The sequence below is a fragment of the Schistocerca nitens genome, chromosome 7 (assembly GCF_023898315.1).
Source record: "Schistocerca nitens isolate TAMUIC-IGC-003100 chromosome 7, iqSchNite1.1, whole genome shotgun sequence".
In the NCBI taxonomy this organism is placed as follows: Eukaryota; Metazoa; Arthropoda; class Insecta; order Orthoptera; family Acrididae; genus Schistocerca; species Schistocerca nitens.
The window spans coordinates 104,369,247-104,395,401 of record NC_064620.1 but is presented as its reverse complement, the minus strand read 5'-3'; the positions used below and the strand labels follow the sequence as shown (position 1 = coordinate 104,395,401).

The 26,155-nt window shown below is 43.3% G+C and overlaps 2 protein-coding genes across 3 annotated transcripts in view; one reads left to right on the top strand and one right to left on the bottom strand.

Moving 5' to 3' along the window:
• Positions 1-18,614, bottom strand: part of LOC126194852 (rRNA-processing protein FCF1 homolog) — a 58,687-nt gene extending 40,073 nt beyond the window's left edge. The window contains exons 1-5 of one of the 2 annotated variants that reach the window (XM_049933200.1): positions 18,476-18,614; positions 17,895-17,977; positions 17,743-17,814; positions 17,506-17,654; positions 15,764-15,924 (exon numbers count right to left, since the gene is read on the bottom strand). In XM_049933200.1, coding sequence (XP_049789157.1) covers positions 15,764-15,924; positions 17,506-17,654; positions 17,743-17,814; positions 17,895-17,977; positions 18,476-18,478 — 468 coding nt within the window. In that variant the 5' untranslated portion in view covers positions 18,479-18,614. Of the gene's footprint in view, positions 1-15,763; positions 15,925-17,505; positions 17,655-17,742; positions 17,815-17,894; positions 18,181-18,475 lie in introns of those variants that run through there. The other variant, XM_049933199.1, reaches the window with a different exon arrangement.
• Positions 18,615-18,858: 244 nt separating this feature from the next.
• Positions 18,859-26,155, top strand: part of LOC126194849 (N-acetylgalactosaminyltransferase 7) — a 92,389-nt gene continuing 85,092 nt past the window's right edge. Inside the window, exons 1-2 of the mRNA XM_049933196.1 lie at positions 18,859-18,960; positions 19,137-19,345. Of these exons, the coding sequence (XP_049789153.1) occupies positions 19,175-19,345 (171 nt within the window). The 5' untranslated portion in view covers positions 18,859-18,960; positions 19,137-19,174. The remainder of the gene's footprint in view (positions 18,961-19,136; positions 19,346-26,155) is intronic.

The following is a 26,155-nucleotide window of genomic DNA, read 5'->3' as shown; positions in this document are numbered from 1 at the left end:
CAGAACACCAAAAAACAGTAGACAACATTCATCATTTCAAATTAGAAGACTATAACCTAGCAACATTCTACTGTAGAACACAAAATAAAGCCGGTGGTGTCGCCATTTACGTGAGAAAATGTAAGTTAATAACAGCCACAGAAAAAGTGTCATGGACAAAAAAATTCAATGCTGACAAAGATTTCGAAATTACAGTTCTTAAACTCACATTTTGTACTGTTTCGTTCATTTTTATAGGTATATATAGATCCCTGAGTGGAAACTTTTAACGCTTTCCTGGAATCACTTGATGGAGTTCTAAGTAAATCAATGTCAGGTTGCAGAAATGTAAATGTTATCATACTTGGACATCTTAACATAAACACCTTACTCAACAACCAGGAAAGCAAGCATTTTGCAGATTGTATCCTCTCCTATGGGGCTAAAGACATTCTTGGACTAGCACCCACTAGAATGTCTAAAACACCCATATCAATTTATCATATCATTACAAATTATGACCATATCATCTCAGCAGACATCATAAATGTTCACCTTTCAGATCATTTAGGCCAAACACTAGTACTAAAATGTAATACCAAGTTCAAACCAAGAAAAATGTATGAGCACAAGTGAATACTATCTGCAAACAACATTGCCAAGCTAAGACTTAGTTTAAGTCAGGAATAATGGGAATCAGTTATTACTACCAATGGGGTAAACAATAAATGGAAGGAATTTATAGAAATCCTGACTGGGCACCTAAGTAGGACCATGCCAATAACAAAAGTAAATATTCACAAAAACCAACCTTTAACATCAAAACCTGTACCATTAGACTGTAAAACAAAAGATCTAAAAGCAAAAATGGAAAATCTGTATCGCTTACACAGACTAACTGACTCAGAGGTACATAAAGAAACCTACAAGCAGTGCAAATACAAGTACCGCAAAGAAGTCAGAAAATTAAAAGCAGAAAGAATCAGCCAAGAGATACGAACCTCAGATAACGTCTCAAAGTCTTGCTGGTCACTTGTAAATAAAATAAGAAATAAGGAAAAAGACACCAAAATTAATAATGTACAATTAACTGTGAACAATAATGTCATTAATCAAAATATCCACGGGTGTACTGCCGGTCTACAGTGTCCAACGGGCACAATATTTCGGCGATCATACATGTCGCCATCATCAGGTGAACTGACGGACTGAGCTCCTGTGAATGTGCCGGCACGGAGATCTGTACACTATGGCTGCTCAGGGGGAACTGGGTTTGGTCGCGGCGGCGGCCGATTTAAATACCCTCCACCCGCGGCGCGCTCACTCCGCCGTCCGGGCCTGTGCCATGGTCGCGCTGTGGAACAGATTGCGACGGCATCTGAGATGACGTCGGTGTGATGGCTCTGTCCGCCGTGGTTGATTTACTCTTGATTAACCCAATCGCTAAGATTATAGCCACAGTCACGGTTTATGAGGTCGTCATTGGTGCGAATTTCGATGGCCTCTCTAACAACGCTGTCCCAGTATCTCGACGTCTGTACCAGAATCCTCATGCGTTCATACTCCATAGCGTGATTTTCCGACAAACAATGTTCAGCAACCGCCGACTTGCTCGGATACATCAGTCGAGTGTGCCTCTGGTGTTCATGGTATCGATCCTCGACGGTACGCATCGTCTGACCAATATACGACTTGCCACATTGACACGGAATCTGGTACACGCCGGCCTTCCTCAAACCGAGGTCATCTTTGGCGCTCCCCACCAGTGCACGAGTTTTATTCGGAGGACAAAACACAGTTCCGACACGGTGTTTCTTCAAAATGCGGGCGATTTTCCCCGAGAGTGCGCCTGTATATGGGATAAACGCAGTGCCTACCTCCTCCCTCGTGATTTCATCCATCTCCACAGGTTGTGCTGTAGTGGGTGGGCGGAGAGCACGTTGAATCTGCCACTCTGAGTACCCATTTTTTCAAAATACAGTTCTCAGATGTTCCAATTCCTGGGGTAGACACTCTGCGTCAGAGATAGTGCGCGCCCTATGTACTAGAGTTTTAAGCACCCCATTCCTCTGTGAAGGGTGGTGGCAGCTGTCTGCGTGCAAATACAGATCAGTGTGCGTTGTCTTCCGATACACCCCATGGCCTAGGGTGCCGTCAGGCCTTCTCTTGACCAAGACGTCAAGGAAAGGTAGTTTACCCTTCGTTTCAGACTCCATAGTGAATGTGATGTTGGTTTTTATTTTTTTTTTGTGGGGGGGGGGGGGGGGGGGGGCGCAAAACTGTTAGGGTCATTAGCGCCCGGTCCGTGACTTAGGAAACAGTAAAAAACCGAAATTGAAAACCAGCAGCAATGGGAACGAAAGTCATAAAATTGGAGAAACTAAAAGCAGAAGAAAGGCTTAAAAATTCACTACAGAAAGGGGTTGGTTGTCCCCGAAAAAAAAAGCTTCAAATGACTGACGTCATTTCACTGGCACTAATAAACTTGAGAATGCGGTCGGCTGAGCGCGTGTCATCTGCTAAAATCGACGATAGATCAGGCGATAGCTGTAGACGGGAGTGTAACGGATTAAAATAGGGGTACTCAATTAAAAGGTGTCTTACCGTCCACAGCTGAGAGCAGTGGGGACAGAGTGGGGGAGGATCGCCGCTTAAAAGATGTCGATGGCTAAAAAGACAGTGCCCTATCCGGATTCTAGTTAAAATTACCTCCTCCCGACGACGCGTTCGGGAGGAAGAGGTCCAAGCACAAGGAAGAGCTTTCATGTCCCGCAATTTATTATGGGGAAGTGTCGACCAATGCGCGTGCCATAAATGAACAACACGACGACATAAAACGCTCCGTAGATCGGCGAAGGGAATCGATCGAATAGCTGGCCGAAGAAGAGAGACTGCAGCCTTGGCTGCAATATCGGCCGCCTCATTTCCACAGATACCAACGTGACCCGGGAGCCAGAGGAATGCCACCGAGACGCCCCCCAGGTGGAGCAAGCGCAGACAGTCCTGAATTCGGTGGACCAGAGGGTGGACAGGGTAAAGAGCTTGGAGACTGAGGAGAGAGCTGAGAGAATCTGAGCAGATAACATACTGTATCCGCTGATGGCGGCGGATGTAGTGGACAGCCTGGAGAACAGCATAAAGCTCTGCAGTATACACCGAACACTGGTCGGGAAGCCGAAAGTGATTTGGGGTGTCGCCAACAATATAGGCACTCCCTACACCTAACGATGTTTTCGAGCCGTCGGTGTAAATAAATGTGGCGTCCGTCATTTGTGCACATAGAGCAGCAAATGCCCGACGATAAACAAGTGGAGGGGTACCATCCTTGGGAAATCGACGAAGGTCACAGAGCAGGCAGATCCGGGGACAGAGCCAAGGCGGTGCTGTACCCCAAGTTGTCAAGAAGATTTTAGGAAAGCGGAAGGAAAGAGAATGGAGCAGTTGACGGAAGCGGACTCCCGGTGGTAGTAGGGAGGAGGGGCGGCCTGCATACCCTACATCAAAGGAGGCGTCGAAAAAAATGTCATGGGTTGGATTAGCAGGCATGGAAGACAGATGGCTAGCATAACGACTCAGAAGGACTGCTCGCCGAATGGACAGCGGAGGTTCAGCAGTCTCAGCATAAAGGCTTTCCACAGGGCTGGTGTAAAAAGCTCCAGACACTAAACGTAATCCATGGTGGTGGATAGAGTCGAGACGCCGAAGAATAGACGGCCGAGCAGAGGAGTAGACTATGCTTCCATAGTCCAATTTCGAGCGCACTAAGGCGCGATAGAGGCGGAGAAGGACCACTCGGTCCGCTCCCCAGGAGGTACCATTCAGGACACGGAGGGTGTTGAGGGATCGCAGACAGCGAGCCGAAAGATAGGAAACGTGGGAGGACCAGCACAGTTTTCTGTCAAACATAAGACCCAAGAATTTAGTGACGTCTGAAAACGGAAGGCTGACAGGTCCTAGATGTAAGGAGGGTGGAAGAAACTCCTTTCGTCGCCAAAAATTTAACACAAACGGTCTTACTGGGAGAAAAACGGAAGCCGGTTTCGATGCTCCAAGAGTGGAGGCAATCGAGACATCCTTGAAGACGTCGTTCAAGAAGGCTGGTCCATTGAGAGCTGTAGTAGATCGCAAAATCGTCCACAAAGAGGGAGCCCGAGACATCAGGAAGGAGACAATCCATAATTGGATTTATGGCGATGGCAAACAGTACAACACTCAGCACGGAGCCCTGGGGTACCCCGTTTTCTTGGGAGAAAGTACGGGAGAGAGTAGTGTTCACCTGCACCCTAAATGTGCGCTCTGCCATAAATTCGCGAAAAAAAAGGGGCAGCCAGCCTCGAAAACCCCAAGAGAACAGTGTGCGGAGGATGCCTGTCCTCCAACAGGTATCGTATGCTCTCTCCAGATCAAAAAATATTGCTACCGTTTGGCAATTCCGGAGAAAATTGTTCATGATGTAAGTGGAGAGAGCAACAAGATGGTCAACTGCAGAACGATGCTTTCGGAATCCGCATTGGGCAGGTGTTAAAAAGACTGCGGGATTCCAGCCACCAAGCTAAACGGTAATTCACCATACGCTCCAAAACCTTACAGACACTACTTGTGAGAGGAATGGGGTGATAGCTAGAGGGGAGATGTTTGTCCTTTCCAGGTTTCGGAACGGGAACGACGATAGCTTCCTGCCATCGTCTGGGAAAAGTACTGTCGGTCCAAATTCGATTATAAAGGCGAAGGAGGTAACGCAGACTATGGGTTGATAAATGCAGCAACATTTGGACGTGGATACCATCCGGTCCTGGGGCGGAGGAGCGAGAAGAAGAGAGTGCATGTTGGAGTTCCCGCAAGGAGAAAACAGTATTGTAGCTTTCGCGATTTTGAGAGGAGAAAGCAAGATGTCGCACTTCAGCTGCACGTTTCTTCGGGAGAAACGCTGGCGGGTAATTTGAAGAGCTTGAAATCTCAGCAAACTGCTGACCCAATGAGTTAGAAATTGCGATGGGGTCCACTAATGTATCATGCGCGACAGTGAGCCCAGAGACTGGGGAGAAACTAGGCGCGCCTGAGAACCGTCGAAGCCGACTCCAAACTTCCGAGGAGGGAGTGAAGGTGTTAAATGAGCTAATAAAGAATTTCCAGCTTGCCTTCTTGCTATCGCGGATGACGCGACGGCATCGCGCACGGAACTGCTTATAGCGGATACAGTTGGCCAAAGTAGGATGGTGGCGGAAAATGCGAAGAGCACGTCGCCGCTCACGTATTGCGTCACAGCTTGCCTCGTTCTACCAAGGAACTGGGGGGCGCCGGGGCAATTCGGAGGTGCGTGGTATTGAACGTTCCGCAGCTGAAAGAAGAACGTCGGTAATATGTGTGACCTCATCGTCGACGCTGGGAAAGCGACGGTCATCGAATGTCGCTAGAGACGAAAAAAGTGTCCAATCGGCTTGGGCAAACTTCCAGCATCGCGGCCGCATATATGGCAGTTGAGGCTGCAGTCTAAGGACACATGGAAAGTGGTCACTCGAGTGTGTATCATCAAGGGCGAACCATTCGAAGCGCCGAGATAGCGGAACAGTACCGACCGCAAGGTCCAAATGAGATAAATTTGTCGTGGAGGCAGACAAAAATGTAGGGACCCCAGTGTTGAGGCAAACTAGATCCGCTTGGTGGAAGATGTCTAGCAATAGTGAGCCACGTGGACAAGGATGTGGAGATCCCCAAAGTGGGTGGTGGGCTTTGAAGTCCCCAACCAGCAAATAGGGGGGTGGAAGCTGAGCAAGAAGATGAAGGAGATCAGCTCGTGCCATTGGTGTGGACGATGGAATGTATACAGTACAAAGAGAGAACGTGTAACCAGAAAGGGAAAGACGGATGGCGACAGCTTGGAAGGAAGTGTTTAAGTGGATTGGGTGATAATGGAGAGTATCATGGAGAAGAATCATGAGTCCTCCATGTGCTGGAGTGCCTTCAACAGAGGGGAGATCATATCGGACGGACTGAAAATGAGGGAGTACAAAGCGGTCATGAGGACGCAGCTTTGTTTCCTGAAGACAGAAGATGACCGGCGAGTAGGATCGCAAGAGGATCGACAATTCAGCAGGATTGGCTCGAATACCGCGGATATTCCAGTGGATAATGGACATAGGGTGAACAGAAAATGGAGGAATGCGACCAAGGTCACTGTCAACTCAACGACTGCTCAGAGCTTGCGACCGACAGCATAGAATGGCATTCAGCCGAAGGCAGAAGATCCTGATCCATAGGTTGGTCAGGAGCAGCTCCTGCCACCAGCGATCGGCCGGTTAATCGGCCGCCAGCAGTGCGCCTCGGCGACACAGAAGACGGCCGAGGGCGATTCCCACCAGGTGGTGCTGTAGATGAGACACGCCTTGGCGGAGAAGGAGAGGAACTGGGCTTCTTATTAGCCTTCTTGGAAGTATGATGTTTAGATGAAGGAGGAACCGATGGTTGGGAAGTTGCGGTACGTAAAAACTCTTCACGAGCATGCTCTTTTTTCGAAGTCTTGGTGTCTGACTTTTGGGTTCGAGATTTAGCAGAACCCGACGAAGGGTGAGCCAGAGAGTGGGCAGGCGAAAGTGGTGAGGCTGAACGGGCGATCTTTGCGCTGGCCGATCTGATGACCGTGGTACTAAAGGCGAGGTCGCAAGTCTGCGTGGCCGCCTCCTTTGTTGGCTGGGGAGAAGCAAGGACAGTGCTGTATTTTCCTGTCTGAGGCACGGTGGGCTGTCGACTGGCGAATAATTTTCGAGCAGCAAAGGTCGGCACCTTTTCCTTCACTCTAATTTCCTGGATGAGCTTTTCGTCCTTAAAAACGGGGCAATCTCGAGAGGAAGCAGCGTGGTCACCCATACAGTTGATGCAGCGAGGGGATGGAGGTGGACAAGCACCCTCATGGGCATCCTTGCCACACGTAACACATTTGGCCGGATTGGAACAGGACTGGCTGGTGTGATTGAACCGCTGACACCAATAGCAACGCGTAGGGTTTGGGACGTAAGGGCGAACGGAAATTATCTCATAGCCTGCTTTGATTTTCGATGGGAGTTGAACTTTGTCAAATGTCAAGAAGACAGTGCGGGTTGGAATGATGTTCGTGTCAACCCTTTTCATAACTCTATGAACAGCCATTACGCCCTGGTCAGACAGGTAGTGCTGAATTTCCTCGTCAGACAATCCATCGAGGGAGCCTGTATAAACGACTACACGCGAGGAATTTAAAGTACGGTGCGGTTCCACCCGGACAGGGAAGGTGTGTAGTAGTGAGGTACGCAACAATTTTTGTGCCTGGAGGGCTATGACTGTTTCTAACAACAGGGTGTCATTCCGTAATCTCGAACAAGACTTTACAGGACCTGCAATTGCGTCGACACCTTTCTGAATAATGAAAGGGTTGACCGTGGAGAAGTCGTGACCTTCGTCAGACCGAGAAACAACAAGGAACTGTGGCAACGATGGAAGAACTGTCTGTCGCTGAGACTCAGTGAACTTACGCTTGTGAGCAGACATAGTGGAAGGTGAGGAAACCATTGCGGAAGAATCCCCCATGATTACCGGCGTCTCCGATGGCGCGCTCCTCCCTTGTGGGGGCCCTCTCTGATGGCACTCCCGCCTTAGGTGATTGTTCACACCTCAGGTCACACCTCCCGACAAACGGACGGAGGGACCAATCGGCACTTTCGGAAGGTATCAGCTCGGGTAATCACCCCTCCCTGGGCCTGGCCGTTACCAGGGGGTACGAACGTGTCCTACCTGTCTACCTGGGGCGGGGAATTACGCGTTACCCCGTCACCGGCTATGCATGGAAGTGCGTGGGTCGGCCTTCAGACACGCACAGGGAGGAAAAAAGAGAAAGGGAAAGGAAAGAAGAGGGGTCTCAAACGCCGCAGCGGAGAAAAATGCAAAGAGAAGAGGGAAGGAAAAGAGAAGGACAGAGGAAGGACGAAGACTTGCAAGTAGAGAAAGCAAGGAATTTGTAACAGTTTCGAGCATCCGTCTCCGGACGTAGGCACAAACCATACTCCCAGAGGGGGAGAAAGGGAAGGAAAGAGCCAGAGGTGTGGAGGGGGGGGGGCAAAGATGGGGGAAGGGAAGGATGCGGAAAGGGAGGGTATACAGCCCGGAAAGGAAGGAGGGCCACATTAGCTCGGGGTCCCGTGCTCGCTACGCACGTATCCACAGAAGAATTGTGGACCCCCTGGGGGGGGATGTTGGGGTGTATGGAGTTTAGATGTGTAAGGAAGTCAAGGAGTTTATCCATAACATGTGGCCAGATGACGAACGTGTCGTCCACGTAATGGAAAAAGCAAGTAGGTTTCCATTCAGATGACGACAGGGCTTCCTCCTCGAAGTTCTCCATGTACTGGGACAGCGTTGTTAGAGAGGCCATCGAAATTCGCACCAATGACGACCTCATAAACCGTGACTGTGGCTATAATCTTAGCAAGGCTTGGGAACCAGCGACTGGGTTAATGAAGAGTAAATCGAGCAAATGTATAGTTGTGACGACCACGGCGGACAGACCCATCACACCGACGTCATCTCAGAAGCCGTCGCAATCTGTTCCACCGCGCGACCGTGGCGCGGAGTGAGCGCGCCGCGGGTGGAGGGTATTTAAATCGGCCGCCGCCGCGACCGAACCCAGTTCCCCCTGAGCAGCCATAGTGTACGGATCTCCGTGCAGGCACGTTCACAGGAGCTCAGTCCGTCAGTTCACCTGATGATGGCGACATGTATGATCGCCGAAATATTGTGCCCGTTGGACACTGTAGACCGGCAGTACACCCGTGGATATTTTGATTATCAAATACGCCGGGAGAAACTCAAGAATCACAATAATGTCATTTCCGATCCCTTTCTCTGGTCACCAATACTTTCAATAATTACTTCATAGACACTGTCAAAAATGATGTGTGTATGAAGAAGGATAAGCAGCACATATTTACGACTAGTGACAAACAGAACTGCAGTAGTACATTACCCACAGTAAGTGCTTATGATATTTTGCAACACATTGATAGCCTCAAAAACAAAAAAATCAGCAGGAATAGATGAAATTTCTCCATATCTAATGAAGAAATGCAAACATGAACTGTTGAAACCACTACTTCATCTTATAAACTGTACACTCGAAGAGGGTGTGTTCCCAGACAGGTTGAAACTTGCTGTAATTAAACCATTACACAAAAAAGGGGAAAGAAAGCATGTACAGAACTACAGGCCCATAGCCCTCATCTCAACATTCAGCAAACTGATAGAAAAAATAATATTAAAAAGAATCCTGGAACACTACAATAACGCTGACTTACTAGGGGATTTCCAACATGGTTTCAGGAAGGGTCGAAGTACCATGTCAGCAGCTGTACAATTTGTTCACCACGTACTTGAAAACATAAATTCTAGGACCTCTCAAAAGCTTTTGACAGAGTACATCATGATGTACTCTTGTCAAAAATTGCGAAGAGTGGTTTAATTGGAAAACTCATGCAACTGCTTGAAACATATTTAAAAGGCAGGCAACAGTGCACAGAAACCCTATATTAAAACGGAGAAATACTAGAGCAGAAAAGGTCAAGTATAAGAAAAATACATTTTGGGGTTCCCCATGGCTCCATTTTAGGTTCAGTCCTAGTCATATGTCACGTAAACGATTTCACAAGTTCTCTGGACAGTAAGCAATTGGTCATTATGTATGCCAATGATACATCTGGTGTCTGTTGTGCAGACAGTGGAACCAGCCTAGTCGAAGAAATTTGCAGCTTTATCGAAAAGGCAAGAGCACACTTTGAAAAAGGCAACTTGAATATATATATATATATATATCATTTTAAACCCAGTGGTATAAACAGGCACAACACTGAAACTAAGGAAACTCTGTCAAATAGCCGTTCAGATTGTAAATTCTTGGGACTATACATAGACGACAGACTCTCTTGGAAGCAGCAAGTTGACCATGTCTGCAAAAAAATAACATCCAGCCTATATGTACTAAGAAGATTATCACCATATCTCAATTCGGAAACTCTAAGGACTGTATATTATGGGTTAGTATACCCCTTCTTGTCATACGGGGTAGTACTGTGAGGCAGCAAATGCCAAACAAATATGAAAACAGTCTTCATACTGCAAAAGCGAGCTTTAAGGATTGTAGCAAAAGTAAAACAAAGAACGTCTTGTAAAACACTGTTCACTAGACACAATATTCTCACATTTTATGCCATGTATGTACTAGAAATCATAAGGCTAGTGAAAGAAGACACTTAAGATCACAAAAAGAAATATGGACAGCCACCACTATGAAACAAGGCATAAAAAAAGGCTTTCATATGGTTACCAGAAGATTAACTCTAACAGCAAAAAGTCCTTATATCCACGTCTTCCACAATTCATTACCGGATGGAATCAAAACAGTGACAGGCCATACTTTTTAAAAGTGCATCAAGCAGTGCCTTATTAAAAATGCCCCTATAATATGGACCTAAATGAATTATGATGTAATTAGAAAGCAGAAATAAGAAATAATGTAAAAAGAAAATTCTAATTGAAAAAATTAATTTTTATTTTTTATATACTTTATATACATTTATGATGTAATAAGAAATTAATTTTTATTCCTTTATATAATTTACAAACATTTATAATGTAATAAGAAATAATGTAAAATGAAAACTCTAATTGTAAAAATTTCACTTTTATTCTTTATATACTTTGTTAAAAAAAAAGGCACATGTATGTAAAAATTACGTGTTACAAGCAAATTAAATAAATGTCATTCAACCTTAAAGACAGCGATGTAATTTTACTGACACAATGATCCCCATAAATTTCTGTGTCTGATGTTACATAGCATCGAACTAAGTTTTCTGCAATGCCAAGGAATTTGTGGAAATGCCTTGTTACTTTTAATGCTAAACAGTTTTCAAATCTGGTCTGAAGTGTTGTTTTCATATGCACAACCACTTCTTTCTTGATCAGAAAATTGGTAATGCCTTGCAAAAGACATACATGTCATGTACTGTGAGAATTTGGTCTGTGGTTGTTGTTTGTAAGCTGGCTTTCCCTACTTCATGTTTTGTTGTACCTCCTACTCCATCACATGCATTTTTACCATGGCAAGATGCAAAAAAGTGCAAATCAGCCTCCAACCCAAAGTCTACTTTGTGGTTGCACAGATTTGAAAAATTCTTTTTGTTCTTATACTGACTACCACTTCCATCTGAAAAGTCTATCAGCTTCTCAACCTTGGGCAAATTTTCTTTTATGTCATTAATTACAAACTTTTGAAACATATGTACAGCCAAAGTATTGTGCTCGAAGTAGTCACTTAGAATGCAAATTGAAGAGCTGCAAACTTCATCTTTCTCATTTTTAAAGTAGAGAATAAATGGATGCACTGTTACCTGGTCACTGACCCAGTGGCACCCTTGTATTGCATTTTGAATAACAAATGTAAAACTTTCTGCAAAATCAGCTGGCACTATGCACTCAGCTTCATGAAGTTGTGCTTTTTTGTCCTTCAAAAACTTATTTTGGATTTTAGAAACATAGTGGGGACTTTTGAGTTTTTGTAAGTTACCAATTAAAGATTCCAAGTACTCTTCCTGAGACTTAACCACTGTTATCATTTCTGCCCTGTCAATTGTAATCCACTGTTTGAAGGTAATACTGTCTGGCATTTCGTAATCATATTTGTGAAACAATTCAATAACGGTTTCCTTACCAGGGCATTTATTACACAAACTTATCATGCAGTCATAACTGTTAGTGTCACATACCGTTAACTCAAGTAACTCTTTTTAGTTAAGTTCACTGAGTTTTGCACCCACAATCATCAGTTTGACATTTTGATGATATAAACAAACACATCCGCCCCCCGTAGCTGAGTGGTCAGTGTGACAGAATGTCAATCCTAAGGGCCCGGGTTTGACTCCCAGTTGAGTCGGAGATTTTCTCCGCTCAGAAACTCGGTGTTGCATTGTCCTGATCATCATCATTTCATCCCCATCGACGTGCAAGTTGCTGAAATGGCGTCAAATCTAAAAACTTGCACCCAGTGAACATTCTAGCAAATGGGAGACCCTAGTCACACTACATTTATTTAACAAACACATACAGTGTGTGTCCCTGACGATCCAGCCAAAATACACCACTTAGGGCAGAGGTCACAAAATTTTGACCTTCCAATTTTGCATTCAGGATGAGAATTTTTGAAAGCTACATAAAGTTCATTTGAATTTGACAGCACTAGTAGTTTCTGCTTTGTTACTTTAACTCCATTTATAACAACTCTTTTGCTTTCTTTGAAATCTGGGCATATTCTACTGTTTTCATCAAGTTAAAAAATCTGCTGGATATTTTTAATTGTTTCTTCACTTATAACTACTCCTTTCTTCTTTCCTAAAACTGGAAAAGTGCCTTGCTCTTTCACTAATTTTCAGATTAGTTTAACCAAACGATGAGAAACGTTGAATTCATGAACTATTTTTTCTCTTGACCATGAGTCAGGGACCAAACTTATAATTTTAACTTTTTCCTCTTTAGATGTCAATGAACATTTAATTTTTAATTTCTCTATGAACCTCAAATATTCAGTGTCAGATGATGCACGTAGTAGGTTTTCTTCTTCTTTAGAAATGATGTTGGTATCTGTATTATTAAAGCATGATTCCAAGTCTTTTCTAATTTTGTCTGAAATTTGTTGTACCTTATTTTCAATAGCTGCTTTTCTTTTTCTGCTGCTTAATTTTATTATTTTCGCAGCAGGAAATACGTCTAACTTAGAACAAGCAAAATCCAATATGCTAACAGCTTCCTCATTAGGAATATAAATGTCATTAACAAGGTTACATGATTCTTGAAAAAAAGAGACAGCATTGGTCGTATATTTTTTACTATTGCAAAATCGATTTTCTGTCACCGAGTGACCATCTTCAGTGCAATAGTAAAAAATATACGACCAATGCTGTCTCTTTTTTTCAAGTAAACCTGTTATCTGGTCGTGGTGCACAGGACAACATGGAGTCGCCAATCAATTACATGATTCTGTTTCTAGATTCACAACACATATTTTTGAGTAACAATTTGGGCACAGGGAATATCCAGGACTCATTAAGTTTCACTTGGGAAGCCGTCTCACTCTCACATAACAAGGACAAATGTTCAAGTTTTATTTCCCTCAATCCTTTAGTAACAGGCTTTTTATGAACATTATGTGGATCACAGAACTTTCTTCCAAAAATGTGGTTGTTCTTCAGATTTTCAAGTTTTCTGAAACTGAACTGTAAACTGTTTTATGACACACTTCACTTGCTATCTGTCCCACAGAACACTGTTCATCCATGTTATTGCATTCCAGTTAATCTCTCAAAATTAAGTACAAATTACACACAGAACAAAGAACATAACACATTCTACACTCCCAATGAAGTATTTACATCCACTCTAACAGAGGTTTCAGAACAGACTGACTACAACAATGGCACACCTAGCAATAATGTCTTCTTTTTTGACAATAAACCTAAACGTAAATGGGCATTTTTATTACAATAGAACAAAAGCAAAAGCTCATATTGTTTAATATTGCATTATTAAAAATAAATAAACTAAATGAATATTGGGTTGTTAACTAAATATGACACAATTAAATTTTATTACAATGAAACAATAAACCATTTAAATAGGCAACAGGCAAGATCAGTTGTAGGTTAATGTGAATCACCTCCTCAATTTCAAAAATTCGTACCTTTGTTCACAGTCAGATATCAATGTTGAAATTATCACAGTACGCTGCTCTCATATAGGTGTAAAAACGGTGTAAAAATCATATTTTTATATTCAGTCCCACCTGGGATAACTAACCCCAAACTTTACAAAAAAATGAAAATTTTCAAATTTCAAAAATTCATAAAAAATTAAGGAGGCTTTGTAAGCGTTCTTGCTCTGTAGGAGGCTAGTAGTGTATTACAGCTATATGAAAAAAATAGACTCTCACAAATCACTCCTTGTTTGCTATTTATGGGCCTAAAAACTGGATTTTTGAAAATTTGGATACCAAACTTTAGAGTCATTTTTACTGGTTATTTTTAAATTTAGGGTATTTTGTGAATAGACAGTGTTGTAGACGACACTTTTCTAACAACTATCATGTCAATTGGAATGTTGTAACTTAACCCAGTGCAGAGATATTCATATTTTGCTAACGTCTCTAAACTGAAACATCGTCGCACGCCTACAAACGAAAATGGTCACCATTCAGTGTGGGGGGGGGGGGGGGAACCTGTTTTGAACTTCTCAATTATAGGGTAATCACATATTTAAAAATGGCCAAGCAACCACCACTGGACCACTTCATATGGATTGACCCGCTACTCACCATATAGCAGAGATGCTGAGTCACAGACAAGCACAACAGACAGACTCTCACAATAAAAGCTTTAGGCCATTAAGGTCTTGGTCAACAACACACACACACACACACACACACACACACACACACACACACACACTGCGAGCAGCAGTGGGAGTGGTGACTGGGTGGGGTTAAAGAGGAGGCTGGGGCAGGGAGGGATCGTATGATGGGGGTGGCAAGTGCTGCAAGTTAGCCTGAGGACAGGGAAGGTGTGGTGGAGAGTAGCGAAAAAGGAGAGAAATAAAAAGACAGAGTGTGGTGGTGAAATGACAGCTGTGTAGTGCTGGAATGGGAGCAGGGAAGGGGCTGTATGGGTGAAGATAGTGGCTAACAAAGGTTGAGGCCAGGAAGGTTAGGGAACATAGGATGTATTGCAGTTTCCAACCTGTGCAATTCAGGAAAGCTGGTGTTGGTGGGAAGGATACATATGGCACAGGGTGTGTCACTGTCCACACCCATCCAGCCCCTTCCCTATTCCCATTCCAGCACTACACAGCCGTCATTCCACCAACACACTCTGTCTTTTTATTTCTCTCCTTTTCCGCTACTTCCCCCACCCCTCCTCACCTCTCTTCTGCCCTCCAACTGACCTGCAGCACTTCACTGACCTCCCCCCCCCCCCCCACCACCACATAATTCCTCCCCTTCCCCGCTTCCTCCCCACCCTCACCCAGTCACCACTCCCACCATGCACTGGTGCTGCTGCTCGCAGTGTGGTTTCAGTTGCTTGAGACTGCAGATGCGTGTGTGTGTGTGTGTATTGTTGACAAAGGCCTCAATGGCAGAAAGCCCTAATTGTGAGTCTTTTTGTTGTGCCTATCTGCAACTCAGCATCTCCACTATATGGTGAGTAGCAACTTTACTTTTCATAATATTGTTACATTCTTGAAAAAGTAATGCATACAAGAGTAGCTTCACATATTTATAAAAATTAAGTACTAACAAAATGCCAATTTGGTTTTCAGGAAGGTTTTTCCAACAGAAAATTCTATGTATGCTTTCACTGACCAAATATTAAATGCTGTGAATAGCCGAGCATCACCCACTGGGATATTTTGCGATCTCTCTAAGGCTTTTGACTCTGTGAATCATGATATTCTTCTAGATAAGCTTAAGTATTGTTGTATGAGTGCAACACTGCACAAATGGTTTAATTCATATTTAACTGGAAGAATGCAGAAGGTTGAAATTAAAACAGGGGAAGTACCAAGAATTGTCCTCCACATTAAAATATATTGCCCCTCTACATCCATGAATATGCAAAGCCAGGCTACTCAGAAAATCAAACAAACATTAACAAAATCAAACCAATTAATTCTCACAACCCAATGGCACTTCTGTGTTCACCTTAATATGCATACTAACCTGTGTCACTCTCTGCACTATGCAGTCATCAGCATATGTACCCTTGTGCATACAATGTATACGTTCAAATCGTGGGTCTTTGATTATTCTCAATGCAATTCTGTACTTCTGGCCAAGTTTTTCCAACTCACCGACAACACAATCAGTTACATACGGGATGCCTGAAATTGGAATGGCATACAATTATTTTTTTTTACAAGAGAAAGTGTATACAAACATCTTTAATAATTACAAAAAAATAGCAAAGCTGAACAAACACTTAAGGAAAAGGGAGTAAGAAATTTTGATGGAAGTTTAGTACGTAATCTGCAAAATATAATTATTTTGTTGATGTTTGTTCTTCAAATATTGCATTAAGGATTGTTACTTGGAAATACAGTGTTTACAGTTCTGAGGGTCAATGTGAAATTTCTGGGCAATTATAGCATTCCAATATTTATGGAATGAGAAAACCATGACCCTCTATGGTGCTTACTAGTTATCTTTCTCTGTTAGGTCAGTGGCTACACTTGTATTTGTTACTGCATGAGTATTTATCATTTGATAAAAAAATTGAAGTAAGGCATTGAAATAATGAATGAAATTTTCTTAATTGAAACAAAACAGTTATATTCATTCATCCAGAATGAGATACAGTGCACCAGTGGCTGTGAATCAAAGCAAGTAAGAGGGAATGAAGGCTGCAGCATGGTATCTTTATCCTCTGTTATTTTAACTATCAAGTCACCTTTCACCTAACCCAGGTTACACTTCTTGTGCACATTATAAGCTGCTCATAGACTAAGGCAGTGATAATGCACCAGGCTCACATTTGGGTGGAGCAGGGTTCATATTCCATCTGCCCATCCTGACTTAGGTTTTTCCAAGTTGCTAAGGTGAAAGCTAGCACAGTTCTTTTGATAACGGCATGGCTGACTTCCTGTCCCATCCTACTTGGGGTGTTATTGTACTGAATATTAAAGGTCAAATCAATAAAATATGTCCATATTTCACCACAACTAAGACTTCATATTCACGTTTGTTGGTTTTGCGTTATTGTTCTGTTCTGTTCTCTTCCTGTTTGTGCATGTATGATGTCATATGCCACATCATTGCATCATGTCACAGAATGAAGCCAATGTCCAGTATTTGTAGGTTCAGCTGAACCTAACATCTATCCCATAGGATACTGATGGATTTGCCCTGGGTCCAATTCCAGTACTCTCTGCAGTTTCTCATGGAACTCTGTTACGGTGATCTGTCTACCGGAAGACAACATTGAGCTAAGTGGCTATAAATTAAGTGCCTGTAAGACAATCATAAAGGACAGTTAAGTCAAGACAGACAGGACGCATAGGCAATTCTGCTTTCAGCCAGCAGATCTGTCAACTAAAACGTGGTGTCGAGTTACTTATAATAAAAACAGTGATACTCTGTGATTGGGCGAACGTCTTACGCAATAATAAATTTATGCATGAAGAGAGAATTAACACATTTGTATCAATAAAAACTGCAAGTACAGGTACTGCATCAACATCATTCCTCAAATAATTTTCTAGAACCTTCTGTAATTCATTCTTCATTCAGTTGTTTAAATATAAAAATATATTTAAGTTCAGACCTTTTTATACCACTTCTTGCTTTTTACATTACTGTACTAATATTCATACTATGAGCAATGTAGAACAAATCACAGTATTATTTCCATCCATACACAATACACTCAAACACTATACAAGAGCAGAGTCCTAACTTTTACTCACATTTTGCATACAAGCAGTCCATCATACTCTGGATTATGTCCAATTTGAATTTGATTGAATGATTTATAAAATTGGTGTCAACAAGAATATGATAGGGTGGTCCCAACTGAGTGTTGTACTGGAAGAACAAAGCCGACGATACCTGAGGGCTGAAAATCATGCAAACAACACATGTAATTAAATGAAAATCTGTAAAGATTATATATCTTAAATAAGGAAATTTTTCCTAATACTCACACTTCGCGGACTTTTATCTGATGTGGATCTTCAGGTTTTTTTTTCCTAGACGGCAAACGATCTTTTTCCTTTCTGAAAAAGAGAACGCAAACGTAAGATTTCAACATTAACACAAAGTAAGACGTTAATAAGTTACGAATGACAGTACTTACATTCTTGAGTCGCTTAAACTTATCATTTTCTTCATTTGCGCAAATCTCTGTTGAACAATTTTTCGCGTCTTTTTCGTTTTACCCTGCACATAAGAATAAATTTGCTTCACAAAACTTACACACACGATCACTGCCGAGTTATAAACAATCTCAGTCATCGTCTTCAAAAATTAAACCATAGTGCCTGTGCAGTTCAGTCACTGAAACACCTTTTAAATTCGCCAAGCTACCGAGAACAACTTGAGTTGCATCTTTTACGTCATTATACAAATGTAAAAGATCCATACGTATTTTAAGTTCAGAGTCATCAACAGCATGTTCTGACAATATTCTCAATTCCCTATCCAATTCTAATTCTCGATTTCTCAACTTTATTATCCTTTCCACAAGATCGCTTTTGTAGTTTTCTGAAGTGTCAGAGTTCTTGGCTGGTTGTGACTGCATTATACAACAAATAATCACTGTTTCGAATAAATCCCATGTACGAAATATTTAACAGTTGTGCTGCAAATAAAAATAGTACGATTCAGATCTGCAGCCTACCTGAAAAATCGTCTCTGGATGTAATGACAATTACTCACCATGTTAAACACAACTGAACTCTCGCAACAAACACGAATACACAACCTAACTTTCAAAACAACAAACAAGCACCCAAACCTCGTGTTCGCCACAGGCCAAATCCTTTCAATTCAGACGCTACTACCAAAGATATGAGTATGTATGCAGCGCTTCGACCAGCTTTCGCCCAAGCTTCGACCTTATGCACCAACACCAACGACTCAAAGTTAATATATTTCTGGATATTCGCCAAATTTTATATTCAGAACAAACTAAGATAATAATTACAACAAAACGTTTGCTTCACAATTAATTTTTTTTGTTTAGTGGAACGTAAAACATAAAACTTCGACTCAAATCAGCTGTACGAGGTAACGGGACGTTCCACTTAATGCATCGCTGGTAAGTCCTCAAATTACTGTTTACGTTGGCTCGACACGTCGGTACTGGTATGTCAAGAGGGAGCGCTTGAATGACAGTTCGGGGAAATTGATTGTGCGCTTGGGTAAATTGCATTTATGTTGTAGGATTAAGCGTTTCTGTTTGCGCGCATTCTTTATTTTCAATGACTTTTTAATTCAATGCCCTCAAGTTGATAGCACGCTTCTGTGAGTCTTTGTACATGTTCCAACAATTGTTTATTGTTGAACGACTTACGGTCGTAGTTTATTCCTATTGCAGCATGCCAAAAGGACCGTGTTACACCATCTTAATACATTATGAGAATTGTGCAGATGCGGAAGAGCCGTGTGTTGCGAGTTGTCGTTGTGGTGCTACTTTTCGTACCATTACTTTACCTGCTATTCGAACAGGCAGGTGGGCGACGAGATGGGACTCTCAATTTTTCCGGAATGGCAAGTGCTATGCGGAAAATCCGGCCTGATAAGGCAGTAAGTAACGCTTTCAGTTTCAGTAATAAGATAAATTTGAGAATAATAATTATTTTGCTATTAGTTTACTTACCCATTTTGTATAAAAGTAGCGTATTGTTGTTTTTAAGACACACAAGACATAGTTATATTCCAGAGAATAGTGTACTGCGTAAGTCTGTTTAAAGCGCCACTCTCTTACTATTATGCCAATGGTACGACATTCGCATTGTAGACATCAATAATTTTTATTGTTTGCTTATCAGTTTCTCGTCTTTCAGGCTTAACTTTTGTCTTGTAGCTGCTGGAAATGGTTAAGATACTAATAGTACAGGCACATAAAAATCTATTTATAGACATTTTAATAGTTTGAAGCTTGTTTTTAATATGGGTAGATTAGGTTGTAAGGCGCCATTATTTGTTTTATTAATTTCGTATGGAGAAATAGCAGAATGCAGTGGGCAATTAAAGCCATTTTTATTCCCTGATGACAGGCAGACATACTGCATGGTTTAGTGATGATAGCGTCCTTTGGGGTAAAATAATCCAGAAGTAAAGTAGTCCTGCATTTGCTTCTCTAAGTAGGGACTACTCAGAAAAATATCGGAAGAAAACTCATACCTGCTGTTCTAAGGATCAGATTGTGGATTATTGGATCCTGTAATCATGTTGACTGGTTATAGAATCTGGAAAGAAAAATCTGTAGCTTGAAGTCACATGAAGTGCAGTGGCAAGAACAACAGGATTTCAGGTCTGGTGGGTACAGTGTTTACAACTGAAATCAAATAGATGTGATACAAGTAAGCTGCTACGAATACAATGTAACTAGACTGATCTTCAGTGTGAAGATTGATTCAATGTAGCTCTCCATATAAGTACCCTGTGCAAGTCTCTTCATCTCGGTATAACCACTGCAACTTAAACCCATTTTGATTACTGTAATGAAGCATTGAGCTCCCTCTACAATTTTTACAGCCCCCTCCCACAGCGACTGATTGAGAGCTAACAAACTCTCTCTCTCTCTCTCTCTCTCTCTCTCTCCCTCTCCCCCTCTCCCCCCCCCCTTCCCCCCCTCTCCCTCCCTCCCCCTCTGAGACACACACACACAAAAAGAGCTGCAAATGATGCATTAAAGGCAAAGAAACAGACTACAGTAGAAGACAAATTGATCGTTTGAGAGTTGAAATAGTGAGGGCAGCAGAGAAACAAACAAGCAAGAAGCCAATGCCGAGTAGAATTCCTTGAATGACACTGGAAATATTAAATTTGGTGAAGTAAATATCGTTGACATGGGAGGCTAGATGGTGGGCAGTTGATTGGAGGTGTTGGTCAATGAGGGCCAAAATTGTATCGGTGGGGGCATAATAACTTGCCAGCCACAAAGGAATATCCAGGATTGTTGGGTTTGTGGAGTTTGGTGAGCATGTGGAAAGTGGATGTACAAGGTGTTGTAGGGGTGAGGATTTAAATGGATTTAGGGAAGAGGTCCTGGAAATGGCCTAAGCCTTTAAGCAGTGACTGAAAGTTATATTGGACTTTCGAGATGGAATCACTCGTGCGGAGTATATAAGCAGAGGAATCAGATAATAGGCAGACACTTTTTGCCATAGTCACTGTGACTCATAACAAAGGTGGAACCTTCGTTTGCAGGTAGGATGATTTGTTTTGACATTGTGTGTGGCTGTCCTTTCTTGTGCTATAAGTCTGATGTTCTGAGGAAGGGACCTGGGGAAGGATGGTGAGGCCAAGTTGGACGTAAGGAATTTGTTGAATGTGACCAGCAGGTGGTTAGGTGGGGGGGTTTACAGCTGGATGGTAGTATGAACTGAGAGAGGCAGGGTTCAATGTTGGGATTAGGTTGGTTTTGGTTGAAGAGATTTGTGGCAAAGAAACAGTGCAGCTAAAAGTGAGGAGGCCTTTGGATGGGACTGCAGTTTCTGTGGGGCTGAAGGTTTTGGTCGAACTTTAACAATACTGTCAGAGGTATGTTTTGTTTCTGGGTTTGGTGGTGTCCTGACAGGAGTTTTTGAGGATGTGGCAAGTTGAAAAGTAAGATGGTTGAATCTGGGTGCTATGTAGGGTTGACGAGGAGGAACGCTATGGTAGCATAAATGGAGATGGTGTCTAGAATGCTCCTCCAGGTGCTGGAGAGCAAGGGATCCAGTTTCAGAAATGTGATGTATGTGGCAGGGATTGCACAGTGGGGAGCAGAGGTGGTTCAGGGATGTCCGTGCCATGGAGGTGGGTTTTTGCAATACAAGGCTTGCGAGGCCCAGGGACTGGTGTAATCTGAAAAGGTGAAGGTCACTGTGAAAGGAGGGGTGGGATCCAGAGAAAGCAATTTTTTTGGTTAGGTCATTGGGAGGGAGGTGGGGGTGGGGCAGTCAATGGTTTATGCGACATTTAAGAAACAGGATATGGACTGGGTTGTTAGTTAAGGGAAGGGGTACTTTTCTGAACTGGTGCAGAAAGATGGAGCAGGAGTCCATTGTGGCAGGGTTGGCATAGGGGAAACTAGAATGAACAGACATTTAAAATTATGTAAAATCATAACAAATATGTATATAAATCCACAAATACATAATACACAAAAATGTGCAAAACCATGTAAAAATATGCCCAGATATGTTAAAATGTACAGAAACATGGAAGAAAAGGAATGGATGATATATGGGAGTATTTTTGTGTTGGGATAAGGGAAGAAAACAAAGGGGTGTCATTAGGTGGACGATCACAAGTTCATGTGGCATGGGGAGGAAGTGGGATCAATAGGAACAAATTTCATTATTGATGGGAGGAATTTGGGGCATTAAATGCTGCATCAACAATCCAGGCAGTAAAGTATCCGTGTATTGTACACTGACAAGATCGATATGAAACATTGTGGCGGGGGAAGTGTGTGCAGTTTGGATGGTTAATACACACAGGAAAGAAGAGAGAGATGGGAAGAGTAATGTTGTAGAGAATAATGGCAAAGGAAAACATCACACGGCTGTGAGATGGAAGAAAAGCTGTTTGGCAAAATCAAACAATGGAAATTCCATGGCAGCATATCAGTAATATTACGAAAGAGATGGATTGATACTTACCATAAAGGTGACTCTTTAAGTTGCAGGCAGTCACAATGAAAATAAACTAATACAGTAGCTTTTGGCCAAAGCTTTCATTGAACAAGGAACCACTCGTGCGCTTGCAGGTGTGCCTGTGTGCCCCTGCCCCCCCCCCCCCCCCCCCCCCCACACACACACACAGACAAGAAAGCAAGCACATCTTATGCACACATGACTGCCATCTTCAGCAGCTTGGACCAAAATACAACTGTCACATGAATGAAAGGCGCAATTTGAAGGGGAAGGGGAAGGCTACAGGTGGGGGAGAGAAGACTGCCGTCTATCAGAACAGGCTAGGAGTAGACTGCCAACAAGCAGATTGTTGGAAGGGGGAGGAAGGGAAATGAGGAGGGGAAAAAGGAGAGGAGTGGGAAGGGGAAAGAGAAAGATGGGTTGATGTGTTAGGGCAGAGTAGATACATGAAGAAGGTGAGGGTATGAGGAGGTGATAGGAAGGGGATGTGGAGTGGAAACTGTTGAGGGGAGGGTGGGGGGATAGTGGGTTACTGTAGGTTGAAGCCAGAGATAATTTTGGGAGCTAAGAATGTGTTGTAAGTACAACTCCCATCTGCGCAGTTCAGAAAAGCTAGGGAGGGAGAATCGAGATGGCTCTGGTACTGAAACAGCCATTGAAATCAAACATGTTATGTTCAGCTGCATGTTGTGCTGCAGAGTGGCCTGTTTTGCTCTTGTCGACAGTTTGTCAGTGGCTGTTCATGCTGGTGGATGGCTGGTTGATAGTCACAGCAATATAAACAGCTGTGCAGTGATTGCAACAGAGATGGTATATGATATGACTGCTTTCATGGGTGACCCAGCCTCTGATTGGTTAGGATAAGCCTGTGACAGGACCGGAATAGAAAGTGCAGCATGGGTGGAGAAATTTGAGGAGTTAATATTTAAATTCTTAAATTCATCACCTTGGGTTAGACAGCTCTTCTGTGGTGGCCTTAACATTAATTGATAACACTTCTAATTTTTTTAATGTTTCTGATAAACAGTCTTCTTTGCTGAGGATAGTAAACAACATGCAGTATAGACAACAATATGTGCACTTGACAACACTTAAATAACTTCACTATGTTTCGGAATCACTGTACAAAACCAGTGAAATGTGTTTTTTTACAACTCTTCACAGAATAAATTACTTGGCGTAAAAGAAAATAAAAAAAAATATAAAAAAACTCACGCCAGTGTTATTTACAGCTCACCTAATCAGGCATACAGCTAACTGCACTGCACTTCCAACACATGATCCATGAGCTAAGTGACATATTGATGAGCTGCTGTGTAGTCGTATAGACAACTGCCTGGCCCCTGCACTGCAGAGTAGGACTGTGCTGTTGTCGTGCTGGTCGGCTGTTGCAGAGATCTCATTGGAGATCGCTGCTACTATTGTAGTCTCAGAATCACAACATGGACTTAGTTTGGGTTGTCGATGAAATTCTTCTCTACTCATGTGCCAAAGGTTACTTAAGTATGTGAATAACTTTCACTGTTGACCTCATTGCTATGGTCAAAACTCGTCTTAGCTTAACCAAATTACATATTGAATATTCAAATTAATTGAGGCAAGACCACTGTGGGCACCTGCTTATACAGTCTGTTATGAACTGGGGTTTCTCTGGGCAACATTGTATCTTCTTTTTTATTTTCATTGAAATTATTGAAAATTCTTTTTATTAGTATGAAAGCTCCCTTCTTTCAGCACCTCTAATTCATGCCTTACATTAGGATGCCAAATGGAGTGTGACAGGTTGTGTCTGCAGGGGTATGTTTTGAGAGCTTCAAGCTACTAAAGCGATATACTCACTTTTACAATAACTCTTCTCTATTATAAGCACTACATGGTCACTGTACAACTTAATTTACAATTGTGGGGGAAACAGATCTCTCTTAACTTGTAGCTCAAAATAGATCACGACATTAATTTTTTACTGATTTAACATTTTAAGTTGACAGCTCTCAAGTGTAATTTTCAATTATTCTGTCATTGAGATTGCCATCAGCACCCTTTTCTCTGTGACTTCAAAGGGGCCGATAAGTTATGACGCGCACGCCCCCCCCAGGGGATCCACAACTCTTTTGTGGATATGTGCGTAGCGAGCACGGGACCCCGAGCTGATGTGGCCTTCCTTCCTTTCCGGGCTGCATGCCTTCCCTTTCCGCATCCTTCCCCATCCCCCATCTTCGCCCCCCTCCTCACCTCTGGCTCTTTCTTTCCCTTTCTCCCCTTCTGGGGTTCTGGTTTGTGCCTACGTCCGGAGACGGACGGTTGTAAATATACTACATTCTTCGCCTTCCTTGCTTGTAAGTCTTCATCCTTCCTTATCCTTCTCTTTTCCTTACCTCTTCTCTCTACCCTTCTCTCCGCTGCGGCGTTTGAGACCTCTCTTCTTTCCTTTCTCTTTCTCTTTTTTCCTCCCTGTGCGTGTCTGAAGGCCGACCCACGCACTTCCATGCGTAGCCGGTGACGGGGTAACGCGTAATTCCCCGCCCCGGGTAGACAGGTAGGACACGTACGTACCCCCTGGTAACGGCCAGGCCCAGGGAGGGGTGATTACCCGAGCTGATACCTTCCGAAAGTGCCGATTGGTCCCTCTGTCCGTTTGTCGGGAGGTGTGACCTGAGGTGTGAACAATCACCTAAGGCGGGTGTGCCCTCAGTGAGGGCCCCCACAAGGGAGGAGCGCGCCATCGGAGACGCCGGTAATTATCGGGGATTCTTCCGCAATGGTTTCCTCACCTTCCACTCTGTCTGCTCACAAACGTAACTTCACTGAGTCTCAGCCACAGTCAGTTCTTCCATCGTTGCCACAGTTCCTTGTTGTTTCTCGGTCTGACGAAGGTCACGACTTCTGCACGGTAAACCCTTTCATTATTCAGAAAGGTGTCGACGCAATTGCAGGTCCTGTAAAGTCTTGTTCCAGATTACTGAATGGCACCCTGTTGTTAGAAACACACAGTGCCCTCCAGGCACAAAAATTGCTGCGTACTTCTCTGCTCCACACCTTCCCTGTCCGGGTGGAACCGCACCGTACCTTAAATTCCTCGCGTGGAGTAGTTTATACACGTTCCCTCGATGGATTGTCTGACGACGAAATTCAGCACTACCTGTCTGACCAGGGCGTAATGGCTGTTCATAGAGTTATGAAAAGGGTTGACACGAACATCATTCCAACCCGCACTGTCTTCTTGACGTTTGACAAAGTTCAACTCCCATCGAAAATCAAAGCCGGCTATGAGATAATTTCCGTTCGCCCTTACGTCCCAAACCCTACGCGGTGCTATCGATGCCAGCGGTTCAATCACACCAGCCAGTCCTGTTCCAATCCGGCCAAATGTGTTACGTGTGGCAATTATGCCCATGAGGGTGCTTGTCCACCTCCATCCCCTCGCTGCATCAACTGTATGGGTGACCACGCTGCTTCCTCTCGAGATTGCCCCGTTTTTAAGGACGAAAAACTCATCCAGGAAATTAGAGTGAAGGAAAAGGTGTCGACCTTTGCTGCTCGAAAATTATTCGCCAGTCGACAGCCCACCGTGCCTCAGAAAGGAAAATACAGCGCTGTCCTTGCTTCTCATCGGCCAACAAAGGAGGCGGCCACGCAGACTTGCGACCTCACCTTTAGTACCACGGTCGTCAGATCGGCCAGCGCAAAGATCGCCCGTTCAACCTCACCACTTTCGCCTGCCCACTCTATGGCTCACCCTTCGTCGGGT